Source organism: Myxocyprinus asiaticus, chromosome 12 (assembly GCF_019703515.2).
Source record: "Myxocyprinus asiaticus isolate MX2 ecotype Aquarium Trade chromosome 12, UBuf_Myxa_2, whole genome shotgun sequence".
Taxonomy (NCBI): domain Eukaryota; kingdom Metazoa; phylum Chordata; class Actinopteri; order Cypriniformes; family Catostomidae; genus Myxocyprinus; species Myxocyprinus asiaticus.
This window is the reverse complement of record NC_059355.1, coordinates 30,787,211-30,813,664: the sequence shown is the minus strand read 5'-3', so window position 1 is coordinate 30,813,664 and position 26,454 is coordinate 30,787,211. Positions and strand designations below refer to the sequence as shown.

At 37.8% G+C, this 26,454-nt stretch overlaps 1 protein-coding gene across 1 annotated transcript; it reads right to left on the bottom strand.

Annotated features, from left to right (window-relative positions):
- Positions 1-89: 89 nt before the first annotated feature.
- LOC127448745 (vasculin-like protein 1) lies at positions 90-24,587 on the bottom strand. Its single transcript, XM_051711558.1, has 12 exons — positions 24,407-24,587; positions 19,447-20,668; positions 18,018-18,131; positions 17,675-17,804; positions 13,306-13,622; positions 12,499-12,574; positions 9,755-9,951; positions 9,349-9,489; positions 8,905-9,060; positions 4,653-4,771; positions 4,433-4,535; positions 90-1,889 (listed from the first exon to the last, which is right to left on the bottom strand). The coding sequence occupies exons 3-12, from the start codon at positions 18,075-18,077 to the stop codon at positions 1,734-1,736; spliced, it is 1,455 nt and encodes a 484-aa protein (XP_051567518.1). The 5' UTR covers positions 18,078-18,131; positions 19,447-20,668; positions 24,407-24,587; the 3' UTR covers positions 90-1,733.
- Between the last annotated feature and the right edge of the window lie 1,867 nt (positions 24,588-26,454).

Here is a 26,454-nt window from a genome sequence, read left to right as displayed (position 1 = left end):
TCTGCTTCGTCTCATACAGGTAAACCCATACATGACACCTTTTTAATCTTCTCAAATCTGTAAATAATGTTATCAAAATAATCTTAATCTTCCAAAACTCACAATTTTTTTATTCTTATATTTTTTACAATCCACCCTGAATGTCAAGGCTGCAGAAACAATATAATGCAAACAAAAGAAGAAAACTATTTATGTGGGAATTTTTACAGCTGTACCAAAATAAAAAAAAAAGAAACTTAAATCTGTGATAAAGCAATTTTTATACCCTATCAGCAAGAAGAAGGTACAAAAAAAAAAAAAAAAAAAAGTAGATGCACAATTTACACCAGCAGTCCCTCATGAAATAAAGAACTGGATCTCTACTTCACTGCCAGCAGCAGGGGTAGAACTCGGCCTCAAGATTTCTTAACCTCAAGTGAACCATTTAAAGAACAACATAGCAGAACAAAGCGTGCAAGTCATCTTACGGAATCTCTCAAACAAATTTCACAGTAATTACATATCTTTGATAACTTGGATCAATTCCTGCATTGTAAACTTAAGCCCAATAATTTTTCTTACTTTTCTATTCCATTGGGTAGATTTTATTAGGTTTTTTTTGATGGAATAAATTCTTCAAACCTTTCTTGTGTTTATTGTATAACCCTTATCATCTACATGCAATAAAAGCTTTGGAAAATGATTTTGGAAGCATGAAAAGCATGAGAACGCTTTTTATAAAGTCACAGAAATATTCAGGATTTCAATATGGTTCAAATCAAACTGCTTTAAGTTATTCAGGGGTAAAAAATCAGAACAAAACAGACAGTCTGTTTATGATTTTTTTGAACATTTTTTTCTTAGACAGAACCGAGCCTCAGTGAATTGAACATATTTATGCTGAACTGGTTTCCCAGAACCTTGCATATAAAGCATTAGATCCTTCCATCCAAATGTTACCTTTATTCAAAAGCCAGCTCCTGACAAACTCTTCCTTGAGCTAGGTTTCAAATCTAACTTTTAAACACTCTTAAAGTATGCTCATATGTGTACATGGCAGACAAAATAAAATCAGGTATATTGGTATGAATTTGATACTGTAGAATGAAAACTGTGGAAATCAGCAGAGTTTGGTGGAACTGAAGCCAGAAATGGACTGATGTTCTAGCTGCCAGACTGCCCATGACAGTCCATTTAATGTTGCTTTAGTTCTTCCTTGTGGCAGGGATGACTGGCTTTAGTTCATTTCTATGAGGGACCGGCAGCAACATCGCAGTCAGCAGCTCACAATGATTGTTTCATCTTAACACTAATGCTACTAATTGTTTTCGCGAAAAAAAAAAAAAAAAAGTTTAGAAAGGTGTCAAAGCCATTTTATACAACATTCAGATGATGTCATATTTCACGTTAAATCACGGTTATAATTGGTGTTATTATTAATTAGTCTTTTCCCAAGAAAAACAAAAAAATCTGGTGGAGGGTGTGTGGCTTTCTTTGACATTTCTAGTTCAGGATAAAGAACAAAATGCAGACAAGGAGAGAGAGGGGGAAAGAAAATCAAATAGAAAGACAATGCCTATGAGGTGACAAGTGAATGCTTTTTCTCTTTCTCTCCAACTGGGATATGACTGATGTTCCTTGTCCATGAAAACAAGTTTTTCTCTCTTTCTTTTCATTTGAAATAAATGGGTGTGATGGAGACAGATTAAGAGAAAGCGAGAGTGGAAATTCGGGGAGGGGAGTTTAAAGCCACATTAGGTATCATCATCATCGGATGTCTGGCTGCTACTGCTCGTCTCAGACTCAGAGCCCTCTCCCAGGCCAGGTTCAGGGGTGTTCCTCCAGGTTAGCAGGGCTCCACTACGTGGCTTTAAGAACACACCATTACGTCCCAGACCAATCTTCTTCATCTGATATAAAACACAGAATAATGTCAGTGACAGGGGTCAAAAGCGAGTACAATGGTGTCATAATCAAACAATTTTAAAGGTAGAGTAAGCGATTCCTGAGAAAGACAGTTGATATTTGAACTCAACAGCCAAACAAACCCATCCCTTCAGTGCTCCTTCAAAAGCTCCGCCCCCCAAATTAATGCACGCGCTATAGTGTGGATCGGTCTGATACTCTGTTTATTTTACAGAGCTGTGTACAAACACCAGATTTTATTTCAGCGTGCACACAGTATGGACAGCTTGCAGACCGTGAAGTGATATTCACGGAATTTGACAAAAAGTGTTTGGGATTAAAATGACTTACTCCACCTTTAAAGTGAATATTAGATGGAGGTTTTAATGAGTAAAATGTACCTCCCTAACCTACAACTTTAACCTAAACTTAACTAATTGTGATCTAAAATCAAATGAGAGGTGAACTTTTGAATCACGTGTCAGCTTGCATGTTTGGCTAAGCTCGAACCGCGGTCTTCTATGTTCTAAGACCGACACTCTATGAGGCGAGCTACCGTGGAAGCTAATCACATTGGAATAAGTGTGTAAATGTAGGCAAGTCTGTAATACAAGCGTTAAAATGTATAGTTTTTTAAATGATGCGTTATAGTAAAAGTTTCGATACCACAACATAGCAGTGTGTGAGTAATAGTGTCAAAAATAAGTGTTTATCAGCCGTTGTAGTTGTGATTTGTGTCAAAGTAAATAAAACGCACCGTTGCTGTAGTGCCTCTAGTATTTATTTCACTAGGAAACTGCAGCAAAGCGTACAACGCGGCACGTAAACGTCACTTTGCAAAACTGTAGTTATAGTAACGTTCATTCTGAGACTAGACTGGTCATATTCCAACTATTCTAAAGGCATACATTAGATTTCAGTGAAAAACAAGGCAAAATTTAAGATATTATACTGTGAATATTTTTAGTAAAAAGTGAAAGCAGAAAGAGCTTGTTTCTCACCAAAACCTATTGTATGCCTTAGGAAGACTTGGAATATGATGCACGAGCAGCATGGACCACTTTGATGACACTTTTAGTTCTTTTAGAAGCTTAAAGTGAGTCACCATCAACTACCATTGTACTGAAATCAGTGAACGGGACATCCTTTAAAATTCCTCCTTTTGTGTTGGAATGACATGAGGGTGAGTAAATGACAACAGAATTTTCATTTTTGGGTGAACTATACTAGGGCGATACCAAATGCGACACTCATTGAAAGACGATGATCGACAATATCTAAAAATTACAAAACCATGGAGCTGGGAAGTCAGCAACTATATTAAATAGTAGCCCATGGTATGAAATAAGCACCTGCCAAATGCGGGTATTTCATGCGCAGTAATTTTGCTCATCTGCCTGCCACTGTGAAGGGTGACCTGCAAGATGTCTTGAAGTGACAAAAACGCTCACTTGAAGAAACACACTTTATTATATTTTTAAGAACAAATGACAGAAAAGCTGTCAATGCACATGTCTGATTCACTGTTTGTTCAGAGGCATGCAGCGCGAGCGTGTCTCGTGGAACACGCGCATGTAAAAAGCTATCACTCTTTATATTCGGTTTCAGTCATCTGAAAACAGTTTGCAAGTATAGTGTCATCTATGAGAATGCTGCAAATGACCATCTCAGGATTTCAGGTTTAGGAGTTAAGTTTGCGCTTAACATGCATTTTTAACGCAACTCTGTAGGCAGTTTTGGGAGGGTTACTTTTTAATGTAATCCATTACAGATTACTGAACAATAAATGTAATCAGTAATGTAATCCAACTACAGCAATGTGAAAGTAATCACATTAATTACTTTTGGATTATCACAAGGGCACATATGTAAATAAAGTCAAGATAAAATCAATATGATCTCTCAAACTTTAAATTATATCCTGTTTACCTTACATGTTACAAGTAATCTGTTATTCCCCAAGCCTGTCAGTAGGTTCACTTTATATAGATATATATGTGTGTTAAATCATAAAATAATACAAAAACATGTTCACCTTGAACCTAAAATTAATTTATTTTTCAATTATTATTACGTTTACATTTTTAATTGTCTTTGATCTTAATTTGTAGGAGTAATTTTCCACCTGTTGTCGTAGATGGATGCTTGCCGTAATGCGGAATGAGATGTGGATAAACACGATTTTTTGACCACTTCATTATTTTAATTGCTTTTTCGTTTAGTTTGAAATGCAATTAGAATTTAGAAATATCTTTGGTTTAAGTTTTTTGTGTTTCAATAAATGAATTAAATTTTCTAAGAAAAAAACAATAAAGCAAAACTATTACATGTACCCTCAGCAGTGTGGGCAGGGGGACTGACGATGTAATCGGATATCGCAATGTTTTTTTATACAAATATCGTGAAGATATTTCTTGTATATTGCCCAGCCATAAACCATTCCTTTAAAGTTAAACATCTTAGCATTTTTTGAGGGGAAAGAAATTACACAAAACCTGAGATAGAAACTAAACATTTATTTACTTTTACATGTCTAAGTGACCCATACCTGTTCAGTTTTAGCTTGAAATTCTTTGAGTTCATCCTCAGTGAGGGGTTGGAAGTTGTCATCATTTTCTGGGTATTCCTGCCAACCCATGGCCTTCAGCAACCTGTCACAGAAAAAGCACAGTGAGTATGTGGATAATGGACACTGTCTATGCATGGCTGGATGACTGTTTGTGAGTATGTGTCTGCTGGTTAAGGTGTCTGTATGTCGTCACTCTGACCTGTGTTCAGCCTCCAAAGAGCTGGACAAGTGCTCTGTGTCTGAGTCACTGAGAGAGTGGGAGATGCCGTTCTCATGACTTTCTCCAAATTCTTTTGGTTCAGGGGTACTTCTCTCTCCCTACACATAAGGACAACCCAACCCACAAACAATGTTTTCAGCAAGAATGTTGAACGCATAACCTAATCATTCATTTTGATCACCAGCGTTCACTAGTCAACAACCAATATATCGGCGAGATTCAGAATTTAATAATCGACGTCGGCCGATACATTTTCCTTTTTGGCCGATTTGTTTCTTGAGGGCTCTGAGAATCGCCTGTTTGCATGTGAAGTGACTAAGACATGTAAACGACCAGTCACGGTTAGTTTTGTTGTTACGTGTCGTCGTGTTCCTACAATAATAGACCAGCATGCAACACAGTGTCCTTTAAACGGGCCGCATATCAGAGCTGCAGCAGACGCGTTTAAGTTCATAATGTTAAAGTGCTCGCCTGTTTCATTCTCCCTCTCCCTCCTCAACAGTTCCCTGTAATTTTTAACTGTCTTGTCTAATGATAAAAATGCAATATCGATAAAACTAATATCATATACGGTCTGCAAATATCTCTTTTAAACAGATGTAATAAACCAACCTCACACAACTTCAGCAGATCCAGCATCCTGTGGAGCGCTCATATATCTTCTTCTGAAGCACGTATTCTAACAGGCTCTCCTCAACAGTTCCCTGTTACTTTTAACTTACTTTTCTAATGATAAAAGGCAAATATCAATAAAACATCTATTATATACTGTCTGCAAATATGCAGATACACTATATTGCCAAAAGTATTCGCTCACCCATCCAAATAATTGAATTCAGGTGTTCCAATTACTTCCATGGCCACAGGTGTATAAAATGAAGCACCTAGGCATGCAGACTGCTTCTACAAACATTTGTGAAAGAATGGGCCGCTCTCAGGAGCTCAGTGAATTCCAGCGTGGTACTGTGATAGGATGCCACCTGTGCAACAAGTCCAGTCGTGAAATTTCCTTGCTACTAAATATTCCACAGTCAACTGTCAGTGGTATTATAACAAAGTGGAAGCGATTGGGAATGACAGCAACTCAGCCACGAAGTGGTAGGCCACGTAAAATGACAGAGCGGGGTCAGCGGATGCTGAGGCGCATAGTGCGCAGAGGTCGCCAACTTTCTGCAGAGCCAATCACTACAGACCTCCAAAGTTCATGTGGCCTTCAGATTAGCTCAAGAACAGTACGTAGAGAGCTTCATGGAATGGGTTTCCATGGCAGAGCAGCTGCATCCAAGCCATACATCACCAAGTGCAATGCAAAGCGTCGGATGCAGTGGTGTAAAGCACGCCGCCACTGGACTCTAGAGCAGTGGAGACACGTTCTCTGGAGTGACGAATCACGCTTCTCCATCTGGCAATCTGATGGACGAGTCTGGGTTTGGCGGTTGCCAGGAGAACGGTACTTGTCTGACTGCATTGTGCCAACTGTGAAGTTTGGTGGAGGGGGGATTATGGTGTGGGGTTGTTTTTCAGGAGCTGGGCTTGGCCCCTTAGTTCCAGTGAAAGGAACTCTGAATGCTTCAGCATACCAAGAGATTTTGGACAATTCCATGCTCCCAACTTTGTGGGAACAGTTTGGGGATGGCCCCTTCCTGTTCCAACATGACTGCGCACCAGTGCACAAAGCAAGGTCCATAAAGACATGGATGAGCGAGTTTGGTGTGGAAGAACTTGACTGGCCTGCACAGAGTCCTGACCTCAACCCGATAGAGCACCTTTGGGATGAATTAGAGCGAAGACTGCGAGCCAGGCCTTCTCGTCCAACATCAGTGTCTGACCTCACAAATGCACTTCTGGAAGAATGGTCAAAAATTCCCATAAACACACTCCTAAACCTTGTGGAAAGCCTTCCCAGAAGAGTTGAAGCTGTTATAGCTGTAAAGGGTGGGTCGACGTCATATTAAACCCTATGGATTAAGAATGGGATGTCACTTAAGTTCATATGCGTCTAAAGGCAGATGAGCGAATACTTTTGGCAATATAGTGCATCTCGTTTAAACAAATGTAATTCATGAACCTCACGAAAATCCAGCGTTTTCTTCCCGTCGAGCGCTCATCTAATATCTTCCTCTGAAGCGCGTATTCTATCAGCCAGAATAACAAATTCAGGATCAGGATCAAAAGTTCCTCTTATTCACAAATCATGATAGTCACTCCATGACAATCCAAGCAGGCGATCCAGGCCGTTTAAACTGACAAGAGATTTCTGCTCACGCTGGATACGTATGAGCACCTGAGTGCAGCTTCAAAGTAAAAGCGATTCACGAATGTTATGAGTAAATGACATATTCACCATGCACTGTATGTACAATTTGTTTCATTCTGTATTTTTTGATTGCTAACGTGGACATGCGATCCATAGTTGCTGGACTACTATGTGAACCATTATTTCCTTCTTCCTAATATATTACCAACTTCTTCACGGGCAAATAAATTACTAAAATTTGATGACTAAACAGAAGAAACTGCTATCTACCATTTAAAATACAATATAATTTTTTTAGATTCCTTTTTACAAAGTTAAAGTTTTGTGTGAAATTGAGAAAATATAGTGCTAAATAAGAGTTTATTATTTTTTTTTTAGCAATTTAATATTTATGTTATTTACTATATTAAATTGTGTGATATATCGGCATTGTATTGGCATATCAGCCACCCTGCTCTCTGGATATCGGCATCAGTCATTAAAAAAACCTATATCAGTCGATCACTAGTGTTCACATATCAAAAGCATACATTGTTGACAATGGTAGGCTATGTGCCTACAACTAAATATTTAAAATGAAGCAACAGCCAATAGTGGTGCACCGATCAGGAAATTTGAGGCTGATGCCAATCTCCGATACCGAATTTTATTTATTTATATATATATGTACATTTAAGTACCCTTTGCCACACTTTTACAAGTTATATTGTGCAGTTATATGTTTATGCCTCATACAGTAAAATTACGGTAACACTTTACAAAAAGGTTCCATTTGTTAACATTATTTATCAACATTACTGTTGTTAACATGAACTAATGAACTTAATGTTAGTTATAACATATACTATTAAATTTTTAAAGTCAAAAGTTGTATTAGTTAACATTAGTTAATGCACTATGAACTAACATGAACTAACAATGAACAATTGCAATTTTATTAACTAACATTATAATTAATAAAGGCTGTAAAAATATAGTGCATTAACTAATGTTAACAAATGGAACCTTTTTATAAAGTTACTAAAATTACATTAAAATGACATTAATTGTGAACTGCTAACATTTATTTGTTTTGAAACAGTTATGAATAGTTCTGTTGTCAATATCAAAAGGTCATTGTGACATACTGGTAAGCAGTAAAAACCATGAGAGCATCACACACAGCAGAGATACGTTCAAAAATAAAAATATTTCCTTAAACTGCTCCAGTGAGAAATCATTAATATCTATGATTTGTTTACTGTCTTTGGCATTTTGCTGTAACACAAATCACTAATTATTAAGCAAATGCATGAAGACATGGTGCCGTTATAGTTGAAATATAATTGCTGTGATTAGTGGTAAAGTGACCAACATTAATCTGATTTAAATTGGGATCCTCACAGAATAGCACTGAGATGAGTGACTGATATTGAGAGCACCTGGAGAGCGTGCATGTTTGATTGACACTGCGAGTGAGCATATCTAAGGAAAGTGAAGCTGAAAGTGCTCATGATCGCTCAAACAGTCTCTATCGCTCAACACAACGTCTGATTGTCCCAACTTGCGTTATATCACGTATACTCAGATTTGTATCCGCATGTTTATTTGTCGTTTAGTTCGTTTTTATACCGTTTACAGACGCTTTACCCTCTCCGTGCTCACAGTGCAGCGAGTAAGAATTACTACCATAATGACTCTAGAAAATGGGCAACTTAATATTCATACACGTGTAATTCTTACAGATTTTTACAAACAAATTTGCATATTCATATGAATAACAGTATGTCCGAAAAAGATCGGCCATGATTCTAGGACTAAAGACAAAGACTGGCTGATTTAGATCGGTGCACCCCTAATAGCCAATACATCATATAATACAGACTATATATTCATATTCATCATATTCATACATATGAGCCTTTCTACATATCAGTGGTCACAAAGAACAGCAACAACTAACAGACAACTGATCAGAGCTAAATTCATCAGCACCTCTGCTGGGGTTCCTGGGCTGTGGCAGTCACTCACATCCCCGTTTCTCTCGTCCTTTAGTCCACGCAGAAACTCACTCTTCCGGTCTGTACTGCGCCGCATCAGCTTTAGCCGTGAGGGGGTGATGTCTATGGGAGGGGTGGTGCTGGAAGGTGGCTATGGAGATAGAAAAGAGGGAAAGATAAATACAACAAAGACAAAAGAAAATGCTGGATAAGCAGACAAATTGATTATTATTCTGCCATGGATAAACTCAGACAAAGGAGATTACTGAACTGCAGAAAAAAAAAAGAAAAAAAAACCTTCAGTTTCAATTAAAAATATCGGTTTGTGCATAATGCATATTTAATCAAACACCATCTGTTTGTTTATTTTGTAAAAAGCCAAATAATGCAGAGCTTTTAGAATGACATTGCTTCTATGCCTGACCCCATCATACTCTACCTCTTTAGAAGTGCCATGGGCAGGTGCACTGACAGGCGTCAGAGGTTTGGTCACAGAAACAGGGCTGGTGAAGGCCGAATCCCGTCCAGAAAAATGCAAACCCACTTTAGCTTCCCTTCCATTGGGTTTCCATGGGCCAGACTACAAAGGGAGAGAATAATGTTATTTATAAAAGGAAAAATAATTTCACTGTCTGTTACACAAATGCCCTAATAATTACTTTTAGTTACAAAAAGTGTAGGAGTAAGAATCCTCTGCCTCCACAGGAATCTAACATAAAAAAATAAAAAAAGTTTGGCTTTTAACATAAGAGTAGACATGCTTGTAATTTGGTACATCCACTTAATGGATCACATCAGTTAGTCATAAGAACTCTTTTTAGACCCACTGGCTCAAAATGCAGTACCTTGGTAGGAGCAGTGGTAGGTTTGGGCACCAAATTCTTGTAGACGCTGGGTCCAGTGATGGGGACTTTAGAACCATTGATGGGTAGAGGGCCAGCACTTGCAAAGCCAGCTGAGAACGCAGCACTGGGGTCCTCCTTAGACACTTTCTTAATGACCAGCATCTTAGACATAGCCTGCTTAGCACTAGGGGGGTTCTCTGTAATGGAGGGAAACATTTACGTTAGTGCGCAGTGCATCGGACACCCATCCACTGGAAGCTGGTTTTAAAAACGGCCATTATGTGTGGGTTCTACTTAATTTTATTCAGGCCATCTATAAGTTAGTGTGCTACTAAACTTTTATAAAATTCACATTAAACAAATCTAAACTGTAAATTTTAAATGTCTTTCTCTTCCAGAAAAACACCGGACAGATCTAAAATATTGAAAATAAAAATCTGTGAATACAGACTTTTGTATGAACAAAAAACAAACAAGATTTATAGTAGTACAACATGGGAATTGGCCTCATATTTTAATTTAGCAACTATTGTTTTTATTAAAAAAAAAATATACAATTCTGGAAACTTCTGGAATCACAAAATTAATTGCAAATATTTATTTTAATCCATAAAATTAGTAGTAGTTAATTTTTCCCTATATGGCAAAATCATGAATCGACATCCAAGTGGAATTTCAATATTGAAAGCCTTTTTTATTAATGAGATGAGCCCTCTGATTAAGGCCTGACTGGGCTGATACATGTTGGTGCTTAAAGATATATGCCCCTCTAATAAAGGCTTTGAAATTCCATGTGAGTACCTGGATGTGGATTCATGTTTTTATCCACTTAAATTTGTATGTATTCTGCGCCCTTTCTGGAGCACCGGTGGCATTTTTGAGTACCATATGTGCTCTTGGATATAATTTATTTTCAATTATTTTAATCTATTGACACTCCTAGTTTCAGTTAACACAATTTGAAAACAAGCAGCTTTGTCATCATTACGGCAGTGCCAGAGGAAACTTTAATGAGAGGGCTTTGGAATTTTGTCTTGGACAATGGGAGGCCTTGAAGTAAAAAAAGATTGAGCATTAAAGGCCAAAGTAAACTTTGGTTGTTCGCTCTGCTGCTCGGAATGCGGACAGTATGCATGAAGCAAATTTCATCATCAGCACAGTCTGCGCAGACTGTCCACGCGCAGCCCAGATTTTCACAACATGTCCTCGTCTTTGCGCATCTTCAGCGCATGCGCCCGCCGTTGACTGTACTAAAAAGAGTATCACAACAGAGTCGTGGTGCACATGCGTCGAATGCATTTGTATTCGCTCACAGTCAGAAGAGCATACTTAGAAAGGCAACGTGTTCGACTGGGCATGAACCGATCCGGAATGCACAAAAACAAAGTATACCTGGGCCTTAAGGCTGCGATATACACACAGTGAAGTTCTTCTTCGTTTTTAACTCATAGCTAAAAAAAAAAAATTTTTGCAACAGTCGAGCAACGGCATAATGTTTGCGAATATTCAGACACCAGCCGCACTGCTGGGTGAGGCGTTAAGAAGAGCATTTAAATATGAGCCACAAGATTACATGTAAAACCTCAACTAATATGACATTACAATGTGTTATCAAATGACTACATGCCCCACTCTAGGAGTAGAATTCACTTGAGATCAGTAAAAGATGCTGCTTTAACCACTTGATGATGATTTAAAGTAATACACACAGTATGCAATTTTCAAATTGTCATGTTTGCATTCTGCATTCATGACACTAATGCGTTAACACTCTATAAGCGACCTTCATATGCACCAGTTATCATCTGTTATTGTATTTTATTACTATGATACTACTGCAAAGTAGTATAACAGAGTGCCGGACAGGTGTAAATGAGCAGAATACAGACAGAAAGAATGATGATTAGATACATATCTCTAGTGTGAGTGTGTGAATGGCTTTCGGTATCAGGCGCCACATGTATGCAGCAGCATCAAACAACAGCGTGAATGGGCACTTAAAAAGTACTTGAGTAGATTTGGTTTCTTTTGTAGGCTAATTAAAAAACAAAACAAAAAAAACACCATGAGGTTTTGGTTAATGCCTCTACGCAAATTATCATAAAGATGTAGGTAAGTTTGCAATGGCTTGGTAACTCTGCACGCCAGTGTGTTTATGCTGACTGATCTTAACTGACTGAAGAACGTAACTGGAATTAGTTGTCAAACTCAAAGTAGGTGAAGCCTTGGGTCACACCCACCGATGACGTGGACCAATGCAGTATGAAGGTGTTTAGCAGCCGGTACGAAGTTTTGTGTGATGAGCTGTTTCGAACCACCGAAACCAACTAAAAAATAAGACTCGTTTTAAGCCAGACTTTGTTTGAAATGATGTCACACTCGTTTGTTCTTCGATTTCGCTTGTAGTATATCGGGGCCTTCACTCTAGAATGAGAATTTCCCTCCCTCTAATACAACCTGCATTGGACTAGCAAGTATCAAATCATGGTTCATGGCTATGTTACAAGAAGCACACTGGCTATTTCAGATCTTGTTTTAAATAAAAATATGAGATGAACCCTTCGATATGTCCCACCAAAACATCCTGTTTGAATAAGAAATTAGTCAACACAGTAGAATATTTCACCTGTCAAAAGAATTCACAAGGTCTTCACATTACAATATCAGACCAATGTTAAGAGAAGACAATAGATTAATTTGATTTAACTGAAATAAAGTGACTCCATAAATTAAAGCATCTTTACCCCATACTCCAGCTGGAGTCCCAACAGCACGAGGCTGATTTGCTGGCTTTCCAGTTGTCTCGGGGTTCAAGGAGGGCTGAAATTTGCATAAACACAAAGCATGAGCTCAAACTCAGTATGCTGTCAGTACATGAATTGCATGTGAAGTATGACAGTAAATACATAATCATTTATTTCATGCCTAGGTGAGGTGGGACCTCACTATACAAGTAGGCAAGCCAAAGAAGGGCTGGGTATTGATACACATTTCTCCATTCCATTCCGATTAATTTGGGTATATTTCAATTATGTTTCAGATATGTAAGAGCTAATGCTATTTATTATGCAGGGTAGATTCTAACTTGGTACATTAAAAAAAATATGTATTAAACAAATGTTATTTTATCATTAGTTTTCAAGTATAAATTTTATACAAGTATATAAGTTACCAGTTTACTGACTATATTCATAATTTGTACAATTTACAAGTATTTAGATATAGACATATTTAGAATACAGTGAGCATCTCGCAGAAGTGTTTTAGTTGAGTGCTTAACAAGAGTTACTGCATCCGTGCTGTTAAATGTTTCTCTTTTTGTTGTTTCTTAACAACAATAGTCTGTAAAGAACAAAAAGCGTATTAAGAGAGACAATATCCAATAACAAACAGATTGCGTGGATCTCAACTTTGGACACACATTACACGGAACGAGTCAAACCAAACTTTTATTCTTTTAATAATCAATATTGGATCGTCCAAATGAAGAATGCAATTAATCAATATTTTTACCCAACTCTAAGCCATAGTGAGAAAAAAAAAGCACTTACAAAATCCTCATCAGCAAACTTGAGTTTGTCGTCGTTGCGCTCCTCGTCAGAATATTTGTCCTGATATGGGCCACCTTTGCGTGTATGAAAGTTTCCATTACGCTGTCGGTGACTCCCTTGTCTGTCCCTCTCACCTCCACCACGTTTGACATGACGAGCATGGTGGTGGTGAGGACCATCCTGGCCCCTCTGCGCCCCATGCCAGCTGGGGGTCTCCTTCCACCCTGGTCCACCTCCCAATCCCCCCTGACTGCCCTTTGCAACTCCAGAGTCTACAGAGTCATGTCTCAACAGAGATGGCTGCTGCCACCCATTACCTAAAGAGAAAATCAAAGCAGCTATCACACAGAGCACATGTACAAATACAGGAACACACAGGTTACTTAGGGCTAGGAGATTTTTTCAATTAATTTGAATTTATGTTTTGACAATTTACATTTTTTTATATCGAGGAACTGAGATTTCGCATAAAATGCTATAGTTAGATTAGATACGTTGTCAATCCAACAAAGGCTGAAATTTTCATAGCGCTTGGCTTGATGCCTCTCCCAATCTGATCAGATACACATGTGTGCATGCTCCAAATGAACAGTTAACACTGATGACATAAATATCATCGGTAATATTTCCAGTACGACTGTACAATGTGATGGAAGCTCAACTTTGTCCATCATTCATGTATATACTGGTTTAAGACCATAACTGCCCTCAGCGTTCTGCGCATGTTGATGAACGGTCTCCTTTTCTTTAAATACTCAAAATGAAGTGTTAGTTACATGACATATCAAATCATATGGATAGGCTATATGGGAGAATGAAACATCCACCGCTCCTTTAGATAGATCGCTAATTACTGCTTTGTGACGTGTTTCAAGTGTACTGCATCTATAGCCAACTTTTGGCATGCGATCATTTTTACAAACTTTGCGAGTTGAATTGTAATGATAAATCATTTCACAGTGCAGGGCTGCTCAGCGTGTACCACTAGAGGGCGCCGCATGCCCTGGACTCTATCGGCAGCAGTTTATGATTATACATACAAATTGTTTGATATACATTTCTATATAGGGTTCTTTCTAGACAAACTTGATCTCTAGATATTGATTAAGATAACTGTCTAGATAGACTTGGTTTACATAAAAATTAATAGCTACATTGGCTAAGTATTATTTCACAGTTTTCGTATTTTATACTATTATTTCTCAACATCTGGGTTTATTGGATTTTTATTTATTTTAGATTTACACTATGTTGACAATTTCCTGTGTGGTGCAGTTTTTTTGTGCATTTTTCTTGCACACCTCTAATGAAAATAACTGAATTTATCAAGGTTGGCCTTGCATTCTAATGAAGAACATGTTATTTGAATCATGTTGGAGTTACTTTCAATTGAGTACATTTAAAAGTTGAAAAATCAAATTGTGAATCGTAAATAATCCTTAAACGTGCTGTAAGCGATTTTGTCTGTTCTAGAATTTCCACAAGCTGAGCCGTTGGATTAGCAATGCCCCCTATTTCCAAAACCCTGCCTTCTAAAGATACCAAACAAGCTTTATTGAGACTGACATGAGCAGAAACAGTTGTCAAAAACAACAGCTGCAAATTAGCGCCCTCAACTGACAACTGTTATGAGCAACATGCCATAAAAATGGCATTTAAGCCTCAATAATTTGCAATACTACAATACTATGAGAACGCAAAAAACGACTGACAGGCAGAAAGTGTCAGAGACCGCGGCCCGCGGACACATTTTTGTTTGCTGTTTACAGTCTAGAGCTGTCACAGAGACCGGCGAGATATCTCAGGACACTTACAGGTGCATCTCAATAAATTAGAATGTCGTGGAAAAGTTCATTTATTTCAGTAATTCAACTCAAATTGTGAAACTCGTGTATTAAATAAATTCAATGCACACAGACTGAAGTAGTTTAAGTCTTTGGTTCTTTTAATTGTGATGATTTTGGCTCACATTTAACAAAAACCCACCAATTCACTATCTCAAAAAATTTGAATACATCATAAGACCAATAAGAAAAACATTTTTAGTGAATTGTTGGCCTTCTGGAAAGTATGTTCATTTACTGTATATGTACTCAATACTTGGTAGGGGCTCCTTTTGCTTTAATTACTGCCTCAATTCGGCATGGCATGGAGGTGATCAGTTTGTGGCACTGCTGAGGTGGTATGGAAGCCCAGGTTTCTTTGACAGTGGCCTTCAGCTCATCTGCATTTTTTGGTCTCTTGTTTCTCATTTTCCTCTTGACAATACCCCATAGATTCTCTATGGGGTTCAGGTCTGGTGAGTTTGCTGGCCAGTCAAGCACACCAACACCATGGTCATTTAACCAACTTTTGGTGCTTTTGGCAGTGTGGGCAGGTGCCAAATCCTGCTGGAAAATGAAATCAGCATCTTTAAAAAGCTGGTCAGCAGAAGGAAGCATGAAGTGCTCCAAAATTTCTTGGTAAACGGGTGCAGTGACTTTGGTTTTCAAAAAACACAATGGACCAACACCAGCAGATGACATTGCACCCCAAATCATCACAGACTGTGGAAACTTAACACTGGACTTCAAGCAACTTGGGCTATGAACTTCTCCACCCTTCCTCCAGACTCTAGGACCTTGGTTTCCAAATGAAATACAAAACTTGCTCTCATCTGAAGAGGACTTTGGAACACTGGGCAACAGTCCAGTTCTTCTCCTTAGCCCAGGTAAGACACCTCTGACATTGTCTGTGGTTCAGGAGTGGCTTAACAAGAGGAATACGACAACTGTAGCCAAATTCCTTGACATGTCTGTGTGTGCTGGCTCTTGATGCCTTGACCCCAGCCTCAGTCCATTCCTTGTGAAGTTCACCCAAATTCTTGAATCGATTTTGCTGGACAATCATAAGGCTGCGGTTCTCTCGGTTGGTTGTGCATCTTTTTCTTCCACACTTTTTCCTTCCACTCAACTTTCTGTTAACATGCTTGGATACAGCACTCTGTGAACAGCCAGCTTCTTTGGCAATGAATGTTTGTGGCTTACCCTCCTTGTGAAGGGTGTCAGTGATTGTCTTCTGGACAACTGTCAGATCAGCAGTCTTCCCCATGATTGTGTAGCCTAGTGAACCAAACCGAGAGACCATTTTGAAGGCTCAGGAAACCTTTGCAGGTGTTTTGAGTTGATTAGCTGATTGGCATGTTAAAATATTCTAATTTTTTGAGATAGTGAATTGGTGGGTTTTTGTTAAATGTGAGCCAAAATCATCACAATTAAAAGAACCAAAGACTTGAACTACGTCAGTCTGTGTGCACTGAATTTATTTAATACACGAGTTTCACAATTTGAGTTGAATTACTGAAATAAATGAACTTTTCCACGACATTCTAATTTATTGAGATGCACCTGTATTTCATTAATATCTTTCAGGGAGTAGGAACATTTTTTGCATTCCTTTCCATGAAAAAAATAAAAATAAATCACTTACAGCACCTTTAAGTTTAAAAAAAAAATAAATAAAAAATCAAGATTTCATTTTTTTTGCCATATCACCCAGCCCTAGATTAACTACCTTTCATTACTCTTTTTTACTGAAATGGTGCTGGTTCGTGAAATGATCTTAGAACTAATCTTAGAACTTTTCCACTGACTTGAGAATGTAATGATGTAAATTAATATGTTACTACATAACCTGCCCAAGTCAAATAAACATTGAATTGTGGTATTTGTTTAAGAGTCTTCAGGATTTCACAATCTGATTTTCATGCAACCGTAAAAAGTTCTAACAAATAAAATTAATATCAATCAATTAAAACATATATTTTGTAAATAATATAATTTTATTCTAGAAGGACAGAGAAAAGGTGGCTGGAGTTTGAGTCTTTGTGTTATGAGTTTTGAGAACACATTTTAATCTGATGTAATTTAATTGTCTTTATGCCATCACAAACTGCTTAATGCAACGACCTGAAATGATTTAAATATATAACAAATAAAATTCATAGCAATCAATTCATATATGACATCTGTAAATAATATTTTACTTTAGATGGACAGGCAGAATGAACATGCACATTTCATTGATTATATGGGAGCAATCTAGTTTTGTTTTGCATCGGTCTTGCCAGACTTGTTGTTCTAAAAACTTTAATTGGTGCAGACTGCAGACATTATCCTACCCCCGCCCAGCTTCTGAAGTTTGTGGTTCCTGGTTAAAGACCAGCTAGTTTTAGGGGCCTATGCAGTGCTGATCTTTTTAGTCTGAAGCTGCCTTTTCTGCAATGGGAGGATGTGAAATGGTTCCAGATCTGGCACCAGTGCTAGCGTCAGCATCCTGTCAATGGAAAAATGTCATGTTTGAAGAAGTAAAGATTTGCGTGTTCTACTACCTCCAGGGGCTCTGAGCGGATCATTGTTGAAAAAGCCATCAGATGAGTTGTGTCTGCGGCGGTTTACTCCCGGCTGGCTGTCTCCGCGGGGAAAGTGCTCTCCATGCTTCTCAAGGGGGGCAGCAGGGGACTAAATCACAGACACACACAATTTTAAAATATTTCATCTGCATTTAGCAGTTGCAGACAGGTTCAGCTTTAAAATGCTTATTTTAGGAAAGAATGCTAAGGCTTTCAACTCAAGAAATATAAGATAGGACTTTGAGCCATGCTGTCCTGAATAAATAATAATTAAAAAAAAGTTTGCAAATCAATTAAAAGTCACAAAAATCTGTTACAGTACCTTGGCGGGCTGAGGCGTGGAGAAGTTAAGCCAGGCAGGAACAAAGTCATGCTGCGCCATTTAGGTCCAGTGTCTCCCGTCAGTGGATGGAGGCATCAAACCTCATGGCCTGAACTAACAGTGCAATCAACAACAAATCAACTATAGTCACCAGACGTCAACCAATACATCGGTTTTACAGATTAATCTGTGCCGATAGTTGCTTTTTGTAACTATTGGTAATCGTCAAAAATAGATGCCGATAGTTTCTGTGGCCAAAACCTTTCATCTGGTGAACATATAGGCTATAAAAAGCTTGATTTGGTTCATATTCACAGCCAAGACTGTGTCGTCATCAGTCCCCAGTGTATTTCAGGCTTGTTTAATAATTAAAAGTCCCATGTTATGCACCAAAGCTTCAATTTTTTCCTAGTTATTATTGGGATTTTGGTTGCACAACAAACACACATCTGGGATTTTACTCATTTTGGACTCCTGCAGCCTCTATGTCTGTGCTATTTGTCAAAGGTATTGACAAAATCCACTATCGATTAACCTCTAATAACCACTATAACCTAGTACTACAAATACCTCCCATAAATGCACTCATATATATGCAAACTCATATAACATTTAATAAAACAGCACTTCATTTTTTTAAACACTTTTCTAAAAGACAAGGTAGCACAGCACTAAACATTGTAATTCTGTGTAATCTCTTGGCCTTGGTATGATTGATCAAGCCTAGTGTATTTATCCGGGCAATGTCAACCATACCATGGAAACATGGCGATTTCAAACTTATTTCACTTCATTATGCAGCCTTGATGGGTATTATAACGTAATATGATATATCTCAGAGATCGAAGTCTGCAGATTTCAAAGCATTTTGAATGGTTTCCCCTTATGATGCAAGTGCTGCTTTCACAACTGTCACGTACATAATGATTTTTACCCCATTTGTGTGAAAACGACAATGAACAAAAAAATAAATATTACATGTCCTTAGGAGTGCCAACACTTCTACATTCTGTGGCTATTATTATTTCTGGATTGTGCATTTCGAATCAAGAGTTTTTACAAAATGTGTGAAACTTGTGTCCATTTTTGTCACATCCAAAGCTGATTTCCCGATCTAAACGTAAAAAAAAAAAACTTGTCAAGACGTCTGGACTGATGTCTGGACTCTATCCGCAGGGTCTATGATTATACATAAAAATTGTTTGATACACTGGTAATGAGTACTTTATATATGAAGTTAAATTTCAAATGTTTACTGAAAATTTCATATCCATAACGCTGGAACTGCCCATATACAAACTCTGTTAAAAAAAAATTACTTCTACTTAATAATAAATGTCAAGTTTCATAAGAAAGAGGTAACTCAATTAAGATGCAATTAATAAAAATAAAATAAAAACCATTCCAGCCAAATTATGTGTCTCCTTACCCCAGAGACAAAGGCTCTGTAGTTCAATGGCCCTGTCCTCGGCTGTGTCTGTGCAGTAGGTGCAACCAACGCACTTTTTCACAGGCTTAACAGCCTCAGGATAACAGCGGCTCTTGCCACAGGCAAACTCCAGTTTCCAAGATGGTGCAGTGAGGAGGATGGAAGCAAAACGTATCCAGGCCAAAGGGAACTCGTCAACTCCCCACAAAAGGTGAAATTGTGAGGTGATGGAAGAGATGGTGACGTGGTGATCGTGTTATTCTTGATCAATGTGACTGCCGTGTGGTTGTGGAAGAGTAGCGGAAGTGTTTGATCAGTAATGCCTGAGTGACTCTCCAGGACACCCTTAGTTCACAGACAGTGAAGGCTTGCATTCAGGCTGTCCACATACAAACGAAGAAACCCAATGTCTTTTGAAATGGAACTCTGTCTGTATGAGTCTCGGATTGACCAGTCTCTTACTCTGGGGGCTTGTGGCAGCAGCACGTTGTGCCTGCTCTGACACTCAGAAGCTCCTTTACGAACTCATTTTCAGCTGAAGACAATCACAGTGACAAAAAACGGAAAGTGGGTCTGTACCACACAATGCTGTTTTGCGGAAAGTGGCGATCTAAATATGTTCACCACATCAAAACAGCGAAGGTGCTATGTCAGGGCAAAAGGGGGAGGGGGGCTGATTTGTCACATCACAATAGCCAAGAGTGCTTAATGTTATGAAGTCATGAGAACTGCTTTAGCTTTCAACAGCTCATACTTTAGATGTTTCAGCTAACCAAAAAATGACAGAAAAACTTGACATGTTTAATTTGTGCTCCTCATAACTGAAAAACACCTGGTAAACCAATATCACGTCAAGCTACCAGAAATATTGAAGGTAAATATGATCTGACCCCCAACAGCACTTCCAATCTTCCAGTTCATCAAATCAGAAAAGACTTCCGCGGATGAATAACTTGATGACAACGTGCGCAGATTCTTAACAGAGGTGTTGTTAAACACACTGTACCGTGCATTGGTGATTCAACAGCCACTCAACAAGACCAAATCAAAAGCTTCCAGGTGCGAGCAAACCTTGAACATTCACTTAGAAACAACAGCTCTACCCCAGCTTATATTATTGCATGTAGGGAGATCTTGGGTCTCTTATAATCCTTGCAGTCAGAGAAGAAATCCAACAGGATGTTCCTCCTCCAGATTTTCACAATTAATCAGCAGACCAACCCTGTAAAATAACACAAACAATATTTTACAATTAATAACAATAGCCATATTTTCATCCTTTTATAACAAAAAATTAATAAGAAAGCATTACCTCCAATCATAACACATCAATGCCTATGCTTTGGACAACTAAAAGGAATGGTTTGCACAAAAATAAAAATTCTCCCATCATTTACTCACCTTCATGCCATCCCAGATGTGTATGACTTACTTTCTTCTGCAGAACACAAACGAAGATTTTTAAAAGAACATCTTAGCTCTGTAGGTCCATACAATGCAAGTGAAAGGTGACCAAAACTTTGAAGCTCCAAAAAGTACATAAAGGCAGCATAAATGTAATCCATAAAATCATGGTTTACTCCATATCTTCTGAAGTTATCTAATCATTTTGGGTGAGAACAAAGTAAAATATTACTCCTTTTCCACTATGAATCTTGACATCAGTAGTCTCTTTGGCGATCATGATTTCAAGCTCGTTTACCATTCCTAGCACCTCTGTGCATTCGTCAAGCACTAGGAAGTGCACCGATCAAGCTTGAAATCATGATAGTGCCTTGAGAATGCAATGGCAAGATGCACAGTGAAAAAGGAGTTACATTTGGTCTGTTGTCACTCAAAATCGATTGGATCATTTCAGAAGACATGGATTAAACCACTGGAGTCATATGGATTACTTTTTAGCTGCCTTTATGTGCTTTTTAGAGCTTCAAAGTTTTGGTCACCATCACCATTCATTTGCATTGCATGGAGCTACAGAGCGGAGATATTCTTCAAAAAAATCAATGTTTGTGTTCTGCAGAAGCAAGAAAGTCAGACACATCTGGGATGGCATGAGGGTGAGAAAATGATGAGAGAATTTAAATTTTTGGGTGAACTATCCCTTTAAGCAAATCGATAGTTAAAGCAGTACCCTGCAGTCTGACAAGCTACAGGCTAAAACATTGCAACATTTATTTATTATGCATGGAGTTTTATAACCTAATTTAATTTAATTCCTATTTAACCACAAAATAAATAAATATGAAAAGGTATGAACTAGTAGTGAAAAAGTAGGGCTGCCCCCGACCAAAGATTTTCCTAGGCGACTAGTAGGAGTTAATTTAAGCCATTAGTCCACTAGTCGCACGTTTATGATATTAATTTAACTATTTAAATATATATATATTTTGGGGGGCATCAGAAAATGGTTTGCGTTCCAGGGCTGAGAATGTTATACGTAACATTGCTAACACTGTTCTACATTACAGAGAAATACTAAACTGTAATAATGAGCCTTTAAAATATAAAGTTTACAAGTGCACGCACGAAGGGAGCCGCAGTGACACCGGCAAAAGCTGTAATGATCCTGAATGTGTCGTAAAAACCAGCAAGGAGACTGTCTGAAATTTTTTTTCATTTATAGAGAGAAATGCACATTAGGGTTGTGCTGACAGATGATGATCTCAGGGATCAATGATGGTCAGAGCGATCGCCAATAGCTGACGCCTTTGATGATGTCAAGACGATATTTGGCTCATTTTCCCATTAATGTATTAAATTATTATTATTAGGATATTATTATTATTATTATCACATTAATATTACAAACAATTTGCCCGTAGACACACAGACACCCGCTTGAATAAACACACTTTATTATATTTTTAAGAACAGATGACAGAAAAGCCGTCTATGCGCATGTATGACGCGCTGATACGGAGGCGTGCAGTCTCGTGGAACACGTGCATGTAAAACTCTTTCATTGTTTCTGTCTTCTGATTATTTTTTTTTTTTTTGCAAGAACAGTATCTTATATGAGTGCTGCAAATGACCTCAGACATCACATCTCAGCTCAGGAGGTGCTTTGAGTTCATTCGTTTTATTTCCACAGAGCAGTTTATTGTGACCACAACTCTGCATCTGTGATTTAAAACATAATATAATACAAAAACACGTTCACCTCGAACCATGATTTATATTTCAGTGATTATTATCATCATTATAATGATTATTTTTACATTTATAATTGTTTTTATTTCTTCATTTGTGTAAGTAATTTTCTACCATGATGTTAAGACGGATTCTTGCCTGACGGTAAATGGAAATTCTTTTATCGCTTCATTATTTTAATTGCTTTTTCGTTTCGTTTGGAGTGCAATTTGAATTTAGAAAAGTATTTGATTTAAGTGTTTAGTTTTTTAGATAAATTACATTAATTTTCAATGCAAAATCACTAAAGCAAGAATATTCACCGATCCCTCAGCCCAGCGTTTCCGATGTAATTGGACACTGCCATATATATATATATATATCGTGAAGGACGGAACAATACGAATTTATTCACACACGATGTATTTTCCCGGATAACGAAATACCCGACTGGTAGAGAATGCACAGATGAAGCAGGTTCTTTACCAGAGAGATGTTGACAACTGTTGTAAAGACATCTTTCAAAAAGCTGAACACACATTTTAATTGCACTTATTTGTAATAAAATAAAAATAAAGTTCAAAGTTTGAAATCAAGATGTCTTGCTTTATTGTGTAGGCTGCTTAACGAAAATGACCCCATAGTACCACCTAGTGTCCATCCAGCGGTAATACCGGTATTCGTCAGTTTTTATGTGGAGTTTATCTGCGACCGTCCGACCAATCAAAACTTGGTCGACCAAGACTCTTCTCACCGACTAATGTTTGGTCGACTATCAGGGGGCAGCCCTATGAAAAAGCAATTCATATAAACTTTAACCTAAAATCTTGCTGTTGAATTATGTCCATGTTATTTGTCAATTACCCAAATACTGGCTTCTGACCTAAACATCCCAGTGCTGAAATACACAAAGTTTGACAGCCCACTGCAATCTTAGGTTACAAATGTGCTACCAAAACTGATCCCACATTCACATTTTAATAAAACTACCTGCAATAAACCCATGTTAAAAAGTGACCAACTCAAATTCGTGTCTTCTTTCATTTAACAGTAACTTGTCTTAACTGTAGTGTTCCGCTTTGCAAGAAAGGTATCTTTACAGAATAAAGGTTTGTAACACTGCAAACTCTAGCTAAATCTGTCAGTGGCACTGAAGACGACTAGCTTGTTACAAAAGTTGAACTCTACTTATATTAGACTCCTTACCAGTGTCTGTTGCTTAACATGACTAATCAGCACTCTGTCAGATTTTATAAGAAACATTTTTATCAGCGGCCATGAATTATCTAGCTAACGTTACAGTAACATAAACTGAGATATTTGGGTAATGTTTACAGTTAAAGTAGCAAGTAAACAAGTTGAATGCTAAAAGCAAACTTATAACTCACAACAGAGTTAGCTACGTGATATTAACTTGGAACTTATTTATGATATTAGCAAACTAATCATTAATATATGCAGCGACGAGTTCCTGCATCTACCGTGGCTAATATGGGTGGAAAACATAGCAAACTAGAAGTAAATACGCATTTGCCTTCCTACTCACTGAACACTCGCTAGCACTGCAGTTAGCATAGGAGGCCATTCAATGTGCGTACAAACCTCACAGTCCACGCTGACAGTTTAAAGCTGAGCTTTTTTGACTAAAGACACTTTTAGGCATCATTAGACGCCTGGATAGCCAAGTGGCGGTGAAATATAACGCGTATGTATGTTGTTTTAGCCACGGCGCGAGCTAAGCTAAGTTAGCATTCCGAACAGAAATAAAGTGTTGTAAAATGGCTCCCTCTCGACACCAAATCACCGAATAAACACTTCCACATTCACCTACCTTTTGATCCCTTGTCTGTCCCAATACGTTAATCGAAGACAACGATGCACCGCTTGTCAAGTAAATTTGACAGCTTGGAGGTTGTCGTATTACTGATTATGTATTTTGTTTGTGTTTTTTAATCACACTCGTTCTGACTTTGCCAATCTCCGTCTAGCTTGTTCCTGTCTACTTCTGCACAGACGAGCTAATCGATCGCAGAGCGCCCTGCCTGGCCGCGTCATAACCCCTCAGCTCCAGCCAGCCGGAGGATTTTCTAATAATACAGCTTGAAACAAAGTTATATTTATTATGTTTTCACTACTCGTGAAATACACGTAGTTAGATGGTTATAAAAGATTATGCGAGCAGCGTCGCAGACTGTGTGCGCTATAGTAACGCAAATTTGGCGCATATATCTATTACCTGGTGGCATCCCATGAGTCCAACTTGTCTTAAAGAATTTGACTGCCATTAGCAAACTTGAAGTAATGCAAAAATAGCCAAATGTGTGTTGTCCTATATATTACAGATTACTTAAGAATACGCAGAGCAGTCATCAAAACTTGAACAGTTTTGTGTGAGTACAGTATACTGCCCCTGGGGTGTAATAATAATCAAACTTTGAGAATTCATCATTATTAATTAATTAACTAATTAATTCCTTTGTTCAGTATAACCATTTATTGTTCACATTCATTGTGTGCGATCTGTAGCCTATATTAAAGTTTTTATATTTCTCTTACCTCTTAGAAGGTAGTTTACTCAAAAAATGAACATTCTCTCATCATTTACTCATCATTATGCCATCTCCGATGTGTATGACGTTCTGTCATCTGCTGAACACAAATTAAGATTTTTAAAGAATTTCTCAGCTCTGTAGGTCCATACAATGCAAGTGAATGGGTGGCAAAATTTTGAAGGTCCAAAAATGACATTTAAGTCAGCATAAAAGTAATCCATATGACTCCAGTGGTTAAATCAATGTCTTCAGAAGTGATATGATAGCTGTAGGTGAGAAACAGATCAATATTTAAGGCCTTTTTTACTATAAATTCTCCTCCCTGCTTATTTAATCTCCACTTTCACCAATCACATTCACATTCTTCTTGTATATCGCCACCTACTAGGCAGGGAGAATAATGATCTGTTTCTCACCCACACCTATCATATCACTTATGAAGATATGGATTAAAACACTGGAGTCATTTGGATTACTTTTATGCTGTATTTATGTGCTTTTTGGAATGCACCCATTCACTTGCATTGTATGGACCTACAGAGCTGCAATATTCTTCAAAAACTCAAAATGTCTGTTCTGCAGAAGAAAGAAACTCGTACACATCTGGGATGGCATGTGGATGAGTAAATTATGAGAGAATTTTTATTTCTTTTCTAAATAATCCATAATGTACCTAAGCAACACATTTTCTGCTTGTGTACGCGTGCACACACACATATATATATATATATATATATATATATATACATATATATATATATATATATATATATATATATATATATATACACACTGGCAGCTGGCCAAAAGTTTGGAATAATGTACAGCTTTTGCTCATATGGAAAGAAATTGGTACTTTTATTCACCAAAGTGGCATTCAACTGATCACAGTGTATAGTCTGGACATTAATAACGTGAAAAATTACTATTACAATTTGAATTATTATTTAAAAAAAAAAAAAATTTCAGAACTTCTTAAACTACAAAGTATTCTCATCAAAAAATCCTCCACGTGCAGCAATGACAGCTTTGTAGATCCATGGCATTCTAGCTGTCAGTTTGTCCAGATACTCAGGTGACATTTCACCCCACACTTCCTGTAGCACTTGCCATAGATGTGGCTGTCTTGTCGATAACTTCTCACGCACCTTACAGTCTAGCTGATCCCACAAAAGCTTAATGGGTTTAAGATCCATAACACTCTTTTCCAATTGTCTGTTGTCCAATGTCTGTTTCTTTGCCCACTCAAACCTTTTCTTTTTGTTTTTCTGTTTCAAAAGTGGCTTTTTCTATGCAATTCCTCCCATAAGGCCTGCACCCCTGAGTC

Coding starts and splice junctions, on each gene's coding strand:
- LOC127448745 (XM_051711558.1), bottom strand. CDS start 18,077: ATGGCGCAGCATGACTTTGTTCCTGCCTGGCTTAACTTCTCCACGCCT. Junction 17,805..18,017: donor CCACGCCTCAGCCCGCCAAG/GTACTGTAACAG, acceptor TCTGTGATTTAG/TCCCCTGCTGCCCCCCTTGA. Junction 12,575..13,305: donor AGTTTGCTGATGAGGATTTT/GTAAGTGCTTTT, acceptor TGCAAATTTCAG/CCCTCCTTGAACCCCGAGAC.